Here is an 11,101-nt window from a genome sequence, read left to right on the forward strand (position 1 = left end):
AAAAGGAATATGTTTTAAGAATTTGAGCGTGTTCTTTAAAAAATTAGCCTTAATGTAGAAAAAACATGAGCCTTGGCTGTGTCTACGTGGTACACCCACTTGTCTGGGCATTCATTTCTATAGCTAAAAGCAAAGATATTTTCAGGGAGTAAAGAGAGATTTTGCAGAAGGGTATTGCCGATACATTGAAAAAATTTGACTGAAGCTCATTTCTTTGGGATCTTAGTGAAAAAAAGATATTGGGCAATATCACGTGTAGGGATTGAAGTGGAAGGAAGCATTGACATTCTTAAATGTTTACCATCCAGAAACATTTATCGATAATACATTTTTTATTTTTTTGGGCGCACCGCGCGGCTCGCGAGATCTTAGTTCTCCAACCAGGGATCTAACCCGGGCACACGATAGAGAAAGCCCTGAGTCCTAAACACTGGACTGCCAGGGAATTCCCCAGTTAATACATCTTTTTTAAAAAAAAACAGCTTTGATACAGTATCTAATTGGTCGAACGAAAATATGATCATGGATCCTCATAATATTTTATGGTAAATATGGAAAATAATTTCATTATCAAAAATTCATCATTCCACCATTTCAAAGTGTTCAATTCAGTGGCATTTAGTAAATTCTCAGTGCTGTGCAATCACCACCACTAACTAGTTGTAGAACAGTTCCTCACCCCAAGTAGTCATTAACAATTTTAAAGCGGATTTTTTTTTTCCAGTTTACTTTTGAGGCACATGAATAACTTTTGTTTTAGTCATGTTAAGAGTTGTTTTCAGCATTCATCAGGTGAATTTGACCAGTCATCTGGGATTGGTTGGGCAACTGAAATAATCTGTAAATGTGGTGATGACATGAAATCAAAAGGTTTTCAGTTGTAAAAAGCAGACACCCTGAACAGGCTGTAAAGACAATTCAAAAGGCAAAATAGTTACATATATGTAGAGGGCCCAGTTTTCCAGTGATGTGGTATTACATTTGCCATTCTCCTTTTTGAAAGTATATTTCTCATGTTTGTATTTGATTCTACTGTAGTTATTTGCACTAAAATGACTGTTTCCTTCCTGTCCAGGATTAGGTATGGTCATTAATATGTCAAACATGCTTAAAAGGTACTCTTCACCCTGCAGTTTTTGCACTTTGAACCAAGTGAAGTTGTAAAGTAAACAGCAACAACATAGTCAATGGGGGAGGACATTTCTTTCTACCTTTGAGCTCAACTCTAATCCTCTGGTCCAAGCAACTTCAGTCACAGCCTCCCCGCTGGGAACTCCCTTTACTTAGGTGTGGTCTCCCTCCTCTGACCTTCCCCTCCTTCTTATCACCACTTTCCTGAACAATGTCCCCTTCTTTCAACTAACAACCATAGACTGAGCCACCTCTGTGCTGGAGACAGAAGAGCACAGGTCTCTGTCCCCACGGTCTGAGCTGTTAGACTCCCACTTGGGTGTTAGTGACGGCTAAGGCTTAATGCCTTAACCTATTACACATAGTGATGTTTAAGTTTGAACCAGGACTCTGAGACACACCTTATCCCAGGAGGATGTCTCTCTAATGACACAACTGGGGCAACAGGAGAGCCCAGGCCAGGAGGGACTTGTGCAGAGGGGACATTGACTGAACTTTTACTCTCTATTTAATATGTTTACTGTTACAACACCCTTATTATATTATATATTATTATTCCCATTTTCCAGGTGAAAAGCTGAGGCTAAAAAGGATTAAGTAACCTTCTCAAAGACCAAGAACAAGGGAGTACAGAGCAAGTATTCAAACCTAGGTCTGCCTGATTCCAAAGTTCAGCAAAAAACACCTTTCTGGGGCACTTCTCAAATTATACAACATGGTCCTGTATGCTTAGTCTACACATAAGACCAACTCTGCTCTTTTTAATTATAACTCACTCTCAGATTCCATGAACAATTGTGGGAGCATTCTTTGAAAAATATAGTCTCAGTAGGGTACCAAACATGACTGAGTCCGTGTGAAATTCAAGTTTGGACCTGGAATCATGTAATAGCATGAAATACTGACAGTAATATTCTGTAGGGCCTCACTGGAGTTTCTGACTAGTAAATTAGCTGCTTTTTAGTTAAACAAAAAAAAAGTCTCGGAAAAATACAGAACACAGACTAAGCTAGAATGTTTTACTGGCCAGTAAATAACACAGGAAAAAAAAAGGAAGGCGTGGCCTGCTGTTCCTCCCTCCTCCTAGGCAAACATGGAGGTGTAGTTCTAGACTAGGCCTTTCTGGTGTGAGCTTGGATAAGTGACTTCACCTCTCTGGGCCTCTTACCTGAGGGACTAGAGAGATGGCCGCTCCATCTTACTTGCCCTGTAAACCTTTTTCATTTGGGGGCTGGGGAGAGGAAAGGAGGAGGCTTCTCCACTGATGTTTGCATCCTGACACATTGCAGGGAGAGCTGGCTCAGCCGAGGGGGCTCACGGAACTTGTGGCCAGCACTGGCTACCTAATTTCTGGGGCTCAGTGTAAAATGAAAATGCAGGGTTACTAGTTCAAAATTATTGAGAATCTTAAGACTGCAACAGCAGACATTAAACCAAGCATGGGGCCCTGTGAGACTGCACAGCACAGGCCCAGGAAACTTGGTGGCCTCTGCTGTGTATTCCCTACACTGTAGGGAGGGTTGAAACCTGGAGGAGATCTGGGGCCCCCAGCTAGCCTGCTGGGAGGCAGAGACGCCCCCAGGATAACGAGCTCCTTTTTTGGGAAAGTGGTCAACAGGGAAGCACCGCTCACCAAGGACATGCAATACATCCCTTAAGCTGGCTTCCATGCCTTGCTGTGGAAATGAGCATTGAAACAAGCCATGCTGGACTGAGGGACTACGGCCTGTTTGGGGGCCTAGACCATGATGCTGTAAAAGGGTTGTGAAAACACCTGAGTGGAAAATCAGCCTGCAGATATAGCTGCTGATGGATGACCTTTCGGAAGGGAGGTGAGACAGGACAGGTAGGAGAAGGCGGGTCAAACAACGAGGAGCTGGAGGGAGGAGTTGTTGGGAGCAGACAGTCCTCAGCTGTGGAGCGAGGTACAGGCGTGGGAAGGAAGACAAGCTTGCCCACTGAGGGACGCAGAACTGGGAATGGGAGCACATGAGCCAGCAAAAGGCTCAGCCCACAGCAGGAGGTGTGCTTCTCTGAGGGAGGGTTTCCACCGCAGACCAGGGGACCTGTGCTCCAGCATCAGAGCCCGGCACAAAAGCTGCTTCGCTACAGCGTGCTGGGGAGCCTTGAGGTCAGTGGGACCTAGCGGACAGTTAGCCGGAGCATGCTTCAGGGTTCACGGCTCCCTTGATCTGGAGGCAGGACTTGGATGGGGGCTGGAATTCCACTCAATCTGCAGGGGGGGCCCATTTCTGGAGCCACAGGTGTGCCATCCTCTTAACCTCTAATTGTGTGCTTGGTCTCTGGAGGCTTAGGAAGCTGAGCAGGTATGTGGAATGAGAAAACTAAAGCTGTTTCTGAGAGCTTAGACATCAACACCTAAGGGAGCAAATAGAGAGGTGCAGGGTCACCTTAAAGAAGCAGAATGGTCCCAGGTCAGTGAGATTTAAGGGGACCTGATGGATCCAAATCACAAAGCAAGAGACACAATGTGTCTGATGGGGAGGCAGCGGCAGCCCCTGTGACCGCTAACCTACAGAATCAGAGTCTGACTGACTTTTTATCCTAACTCTAGTGGTGTCCACTCAAGTTGCCCAGTCTACTTAGAGAGGTAGAAACATACTATTCTAAGGCGACATGATGTCTGGAAGTCTTTTCCTGATCTCCCTTCTCTACCCAGGAGAGAACAACTTATGCTTCAGTGGTGCATGGAGTTCCTGGAATCTAGTTTTGTTTGACACTAAAAATTCTTTTTTTCAAAAACAACTCATTGAAATATAGGCTCAAGCACTTCTGAACTTTCCCCTTGGCAACCCCTGACCCAAATCATCCCAGACAGAGGAAAATCAGTCCAGCAAGCAGAGGCCACATCAATTGCAAAGATATGTATTATAAATACATACTGCTTCTTGCTCTACACAGAATTCATTCCACTTGGTCTGGATCAGAGTTTCCCAAATGCAGCACTATTGACATTTTGGGCCAGATAATACTTTGCTGTAAGGATTGCTCTGCACAGTTCAGGGTGTTTAGCAGCACCCCGGCATCTACCTACGAGGTGTGAGCAGCACCCCCTCCCCAAGTGGGATAGTCAAATGTCCCCTGGAGGGCAAAATTGTCCCTGGTGGAGAACCACTGATCTAAATGATGCAGCTATGTCTTGGGGGAGGGCAGAAGGAGATAACTTCTATGGGGTTTATTAAAAAGCCAAAGAAAGCCATCCAGTGTTTCAATATCTCTATAACACGCTATTATTTAATTTCTTTTTTTTCTTATTCATGTTTTCTTTAACAAGCCTAGATTCCTTCATGTCATTGCATGAGGGCAATAGTAAGATCCTCTTTGGAAATGCACCAAATAAGTAAATTCTCCACAGAACAGATGAGGTTAATCATCTGTGGGGGGAAACCAAGAGGTTGTAAGTGTGTGCCTAAAGCATTTGGTACCAGCCCAATCTCCTCCCATCCAGTGATGTAAGAGGCAGGGCTACAATGTAATTGTGGTTCAGCTCTTGGAAACCGAACTAACTGCATCATAGCCACTTTGGGGACAGGTTGCATGAAGAGGGAGGAATCGTTCAGCCACAGCACATATTGTTCAGGTGATTATTGGATCCAGAAGAGAGGGTGCCTTGAATATGTGGACTCTGGTTTAGCATTTTCCTGGCAGACCCATGCCCAGACTGGATGAGAAAGAGTGCCTTGAGTTTTCCTAGGTGATGATCCTGAAATCCACAAACACTAAGCAAATTTCTAAAGTGGCTCCCATGTAGCTTGCCCATGAGAAGACAGAGACCTTGTCTGAGAATTGCATCCATTGGTACAACACAATATAGCCTAGTTGTGCAGGTTCTCAGCTGACATAAGGCAGGTAGGCAGTGTGAGAATAGGAAAACATACTTCCTGGGAAGTCTATCTTATCTCTACCATTAGATGCTGTGCCTCCTCTTGCCCTCCCACCTCAGCACTGGCCTCTGATCTAAACTTATAAAAGAATGAGAAGAGAGATGCCCGAGATACACTTGTATTCAGGATGGGCTCTATCCACCCACCGTGAGCCCCTGGGCAGCTTCCTGCTCTGCTTGCCCTCCAGGTAAAGGGGGTTGGATCTTCTACCATGAGTAGGAAGAGAGAGAACAAATGGTCACTCATGAAGGGTGGGTTAAAGTACTGATTGTTGTGTTTACTTTTTATTTACTTGTTATACTGACCATGTGACAAATATTCTGGGCACTTTAGCCCATGTCTTCACAACAAGCCTGTGAGGAAGGCATCTCTAGTTTTATTTGACAGTTGAGGAAACTGAGGCTTAGAGAAGTTGAGTGATTTCATCAGGACCCATAGCTCATAATTGGCAATTGGAATCCCGACCTTTTGGGTACCAATTGCTTTGTCCTTCTAAATACATAATAGCTACCTTCTAGATGATGCATCTGGATGCTGTCTAGATGAATCCTCTGTTCCCAGTGTTCTGAGTTGGGCAGTTTTCAAAAACTTTGTAAGAAAAGAGTTTGAAAATATTTTGAAAACTATCTCAAACAAGTTGATAATTCCATCAGGAAATATTTCCTGAGGGTCATGGGATGAAATGGTAGCCTTAGAGGATGTAACATTTCAGGCATGGTCTTCATGGCTAAAGGATCACACAGCATCAGAGCTGAGAGGGACTTTGAGAATTGTCAGATCCAAACTCCTCATTTTGTAGCTGGGAGACACAGGGTGATGAGGACCTAACCAGGATGGTGTGGTAGAAAAGGAAAGAAAAGGGCATATATGGAAGCATCATGAAAGAAAGACTAGAGGTTGTGTTAGGTGAGTGGAGGTACAGAGGAAAGGATGCATCAGACTTAGAGTTGATGATGACACCATTGACAGAAACAGGGAGGACCAGAGAGGGATCTAGTGGCAGAAAGGTGAAAAGAAGATAAATCTGTTTCTGAAGAATTGAACTTGAAAAGTCAAGTAACTGGAAATGCCAATTGAGGATTCCAAGACCTGAGAAGAAAAATCATGTCCCAGGATCTGTCAAATAGGATCTCCAAGTGAGAGCCCTAGCCATGAGACACAGACACCCATGGCAGGGCTCTGTCATGCTCAACAGTTTATTAGCCACTTAGATTAGGGCAGAGAAGGGATGTTTGTCACGTCACAGCCCATGCAAAGCTAAATGCCACAGATGTCAGAAGCAACAGGTAAAATAGACAAAATAACTAAAAAGAAGAACTGAAACTGACATGAAATTTATCAAGGATCAATGTAAAGTACTATGTTTCTGTTCGGAAAATCAATTGCACACCTATAGAATTAATAAGAATAACAATAAGATATTAAATAACCACCATTTTTCAATCCAATAATTACTATGTACCAGGATCACTCTAATCCTTACAACAGCCCTGTGGGATCGGTGCTGTTATTAGCGCTATCTTTTCAGCTGAAGTAGCCGGGACCAGGGAATTTAAGTAAACTTTCCTAAACTCACACATATGTTAGTTTGACTGAAAAATACCATACTCTTCAACCAATAATATAAGGATTAGGGAGACTTGGCTTGACCACACCTGTGTCAAAGACTTTTTCCATTTGTAAAAATAAGTGAGTATGTGTTTGTGGGAGCTACAAAGAAAAATACACACGCACAGATGATGAGTCATCTGGGAGGTTATTAAAAATATAAAAACGTAAAATTTCCTTTACAAACTAGTTTCACTAACTTGAAAGGAATATAGTCATTGTGATTCAGGACTGTAAATGTTGAAACGTTTACCTCGGAGTGTAATATTTTTATGAATAGGAATACTTACTGTGGAAGGATTGAGACCCCAGGTCTGAGCTGAGTTTCTGATGATATCATTACCTTATAAAATCCAGGGAAAATCATGGCTAAGAATCAACTAAAAGATCCTGAGAGTTTTTGAATTCCCATTAACAGAGAAACTGACTTCATGTAGTGCCCCAAGGGGAGAAAAAAAGCAAGAATCTGTGCTCACACATTTCTGTGGTCACATACAACTTAACCACTTCGCCTTTCTCAATTCCTCTGCAGTAGAAACTCTCAGGCTGACTACTCATCCCCAGCTGTCCATCTGGGAAGGTCCATCTGGAACGTTCTCTTTCTCCTTCATTTTGAGAATCTTTTTTTTTTTTTTTTTTCCAATCATGCCTGCTCTCTTTTCCTTAGCTGACTCTACTTTCCCTCCCTCCTGGTCACTCCTTCTGCCTCTAGTCTCTTTCCAGCCCTGGGAATACACCCCCTAGATCAGGGTCATCCCTTTTACTCCCCCTTGATGGACACTCACTACCTCTCTGTTTTATCTGGCTAAGAATTTAAGCAAATTATCATATAAACTTTGATAAACCTAAGAGTACGAACACAGCTCTTCACTTATACTGTCATCTGATGCCAAATAATTACACAGTTGGCAACATTCTGAATTGGTGATAACCTGTCAGGACAGAGGATACAAACCACAGGGATCAAGTATTCATTGACCTATTCCTCGCCATCCCATCTAATTACAGAAAAGATTTTAAATGGTGCTTCAAGTTCACTGTGTTTACAATTTCATTTCTTTGAAAAGTTCCACATCGACAGTACACATTTTATTAAAACAGGCCAATTCTGTAAAAACAACTCAGTAACCAAGTAGAAAAAAAAAAGTTACTTTTGCCTGAGCAGATGAATGTAGTATATGATTATCCACAATACGGTTTTGGTTTTCTACCCTCTAATCTAGTGTTGGATGTTGTCTATCGACTGCTCTGTGACAAAGCTGAACTTTGTCCCCGAGGGAAGGATCATAAAGTGATTTAGGTTCTATTGCCTCTCTTTATTTAAATCCCCATCTGGATATCCTGAAAGAGGTTCTAAGACTTAGTATAGGCCTAGGTTATGGAATATCTCTGAAAAGGACCTTCTAAACCCTCTTGCTCATTTGGAAGAAATCTTAATATCCATGCCTTGTTAGTTTCTTTGGCATGTCTTTCCTTCACTCTCCCTTTTCACTGCTCTGCCCCAAGTCCAGGCCTGCAGCACTAGAGGCTTGGGTTACTTAACCGCCCCTCTTACTGAGCATCCCTGCCTCCAGGTTCCGCCCCCTCCGGTCCATCCTGCCAACCTCCCTTAAGCCCGCTGGCATGACATCTGTAACTGTATAAACCGTTCTCCAGCCCTCCGTGGTTAGAGCCCTCTCTGCCCTTTGTGATCTGGCCCCACCCTACGCATCCAACCTTTTGAGGACTTTCTGGTCCCACAGTCCTATTCTACAGCCTCTGTTGGGCAGAAGACTCTCCTCATCATCCTACAAATGGACCTAGTCAAGTCCAGCTCCCAGCGTCAGCTTCTGTCTTTCCTCCCTCCCAGCACATCAGGCTTTCCCTCCAATTCTCCAACTTCTTTTATCTTACCTGCCTCTCAAAGCCTAGTTCTTTATTTATTTATTTATTTTTATTGAGGTAACATTGGTTTATAACATTATGTACATTTCACTTTTACAACATTATATTTCTACCTCTGTATGTACCATAGTGTGCTCACCACCAAAAATCTAGTTTCCATCCATCGCCATACATTTGACCTCCTTTACCCATTTCACCCTCCTCCCCCTGCCTCTTCACTTCTGGTAACCACGACTCCGTTCTCAACATCTACATGTTCGTTTTTATTTGATTTTGTTTGTTCATTTACTTTGACAAAGCTTAGCACTTGAAGCGTCTTCTCTGTTAAAACCTCTCCAGCTACTCCAATTCACTTCTTATACTCACTGAGTCACTTACTACTTGCACTGTTTTACCTACCCACCTCCCATGACGGTGTAGCAACGTGAGACCAAGGGCAAGACTGAGGAAGCTTTTTGTCTCCTTATCAACACACCCTTGAAAGGGCTGACCGCGGCCATGCTGCCTCTTGATTCCAGACCAGCAGTTCGTTTCAAACTATCATTTACCAAGTGCCTACCAGGTATATGACCCATATTCTAACTGTGAAGGGCTGTCCCTCTGCCATTCTCAGACTAATTTCTCTTAAATTCTGTCTCAAAAGCTCTGATTCTCTAGCTCCTTATCATTTCTGATAACTTCCTTGCTACACGTGTCACATCACCCTGTGAAAAACTGAAGTTCAAGTGGTAGCTGAAATATAAAACACTCATTGAACACTTAAAAGTTCCAGTCTCAACAAGCCATGATGTTGTCACAATGAGACAAAAAGAAAATCTTCAAAATAAAAATTTGGGAAGTCTTTTCTTCTATAAGTCAGAAGAGTTTCTTGATTCTTTCCCCTTGGGACACTTCTGGTTTATTTATTCTTTCTAAGTGGCTTTTTATAGATAATTGTTACACTGACATGAAGACACTGGAAAAACAGATCTAATCTCCCCAAAACACTTGTGACATACAGCCACAAAATAAATGAGATAGTAAAACTACAACGAATACAAATTATTACAACAATCTTTAACATTAAATAGTAATCCACAATGAAATATTTGAGTACTCAGATTAGACCAAACTCTTTTTAGAAAAGCTTGCTGTGTTCAGACTCTCCAAGCTGACCATTGGTAGAGTCTAAGCCCTTGGCTTTTCTCTTTTCTTTTCTCTTCAAAGCTTTACACTTCAATCCATCACTGGCAAAGCCAGCTAGAGTAAGCTCACTTGTTCCTACACATTTCTTTAAAAATGCAAGTCCCCTTCCCTATAGCAATTGACATCCCACTGCCTTACAGCTAGCAAAGTATTCCAGGATTTCAGTATTTCTGAGATGCAGTAAGATCACTGAAAAAAAAAAAAAAAAAAAAAGGAGAAGAAGAATGAAAAGTATTGGATAGTGAAAATCTTACCTCAATTTCTGACTGGCGGGGACAGTTATTTTATTAAGCTTATCCATTCTTTTTGGTAACTATACGAACCACAGATCACTGTCCAGTGGTCACGTCAGCAGTCCCTGGCTGTCCTGGGGAGTAGCATGGTAAGCCTTTGATCTCAAGAGTCCTAGTCACTTGAGTCTGATTTCTGAGACTGCAGGCTGCTGGCAGACACCCCTGCACAAGGAAGAAGTAAAACTTGCTTGAGCACATAGTCCAGTTTCATGTTTCTACATAGTCACGTGATCTGGGTAGCCAGCCGGCTTGGCTGATCACTCCACGTTGTGTAAACTTTAATAGTGAAACCTATTGGACATGCAAATTGCTTTCCAGCTGCTTTCTTCTGTAACCAGATTTATAATCAGGTCAGGGCAAGCTACTGGCTGGTCACTACTTCCTGTTGTCCTGAACACATATAGTCCTTGTTTTCAGCAGGTGTCATGCTGTCCCCTTCCTGAGCTCAAGGAAAAGCAGAATAATCAATTCCATCTGAAAGTCTCTTTGGGACTTTCTTCTCATTTGCATAAAGTCATGGATAAACTTTTCCACTTAAAGGATCATTATACGAAAATGGCATTTTTTGTATAGTTTCTCCTCACTCCTCTCCCCCAGATGGTTTTAAATAAATATCAAGATGACAGTGACACAGTGGTAACAGTTTACTTTGAGAGTTAGAATTCAGTTTTCCTGAAGATCTGTGTAAAATGGGAAGACAATTCTCTAGGCAAGGTCATTAGGGATAGAGACAGATAGGAGATCTGGAAAAGGGGAGAGGATCTCCATTGTACAGCATGGCCCCTTTATGAGGTTGATGGTGTCAGGAGGTTGACAGCACACTGTTGAGGTTGATCAGCACACTGATAGCCAGATGCTTTCAAACAAAATCAAGATGTACTCAAAGGTCAGCTAGGAACAAATTTAACAACCTCCCAACAATGCAGTTCTGACATCAGGCCATCCAGAAGTCCCCTTAAAAGCAGGGTGCCACTCTCCTCACTGCCTTTGTCCCCTCCTGGCCTCATCCACTGCTCACCTTCATCCCCTCACCAGACCTAGTGATGGGCCAGTGAGGAGGGGAAGAGGAGCGGGAGGAAGGTGAGAGGCAGAGAT

General features: G+C 42.8%; 1 protein-coding gene across 4 annotated transcripts in view; it reads right to left on the reverse strand.

Moving 5' to 3' along the window:
• BLNK (B cell linker) overlaps positions 1–10,223 on the reverse strand; it is a 75,696-nt gene extending 65,473 nt beyond the window's left edge. For 3 of the 4 annotated variants that reach the window (XM_032607528.1, XM_032607529.1, XM_032607530.1), the window contains exon 1: positions 9,968–10,163. In XM_032607528.1, the coding sequence (XP_032463419.1) occupies positions 9,968–10,014 (47 nt within the window). In that variant the 5' untranslated portion in view covers positions 10,015–10,163. Of the gene's footprint in view, positions 1–9,967 lie in introns of all 4 variants that reach the window. The other variant, XM_032607531.1, reaches the window with a different exon arrangement.
• Positions 10,224–11,101: the final 878 nt, after the last annotated feature.

The sequence above is a fragment of the Phocoena sinus genome, chromosome 16 (assembly GCF_008692025.1).
Source record: "Phocoena sinus isolate mPhoSin1 chromosome 16, mPhoSin1.pri, whole genome shotgun sequence".
Taxonomy (NCBI): Eukaryota; Metazoa; Chordata; class Mammalia; order Artiodactyla; family Phocoenidae; genus Phocoena; species Phocoena sinus.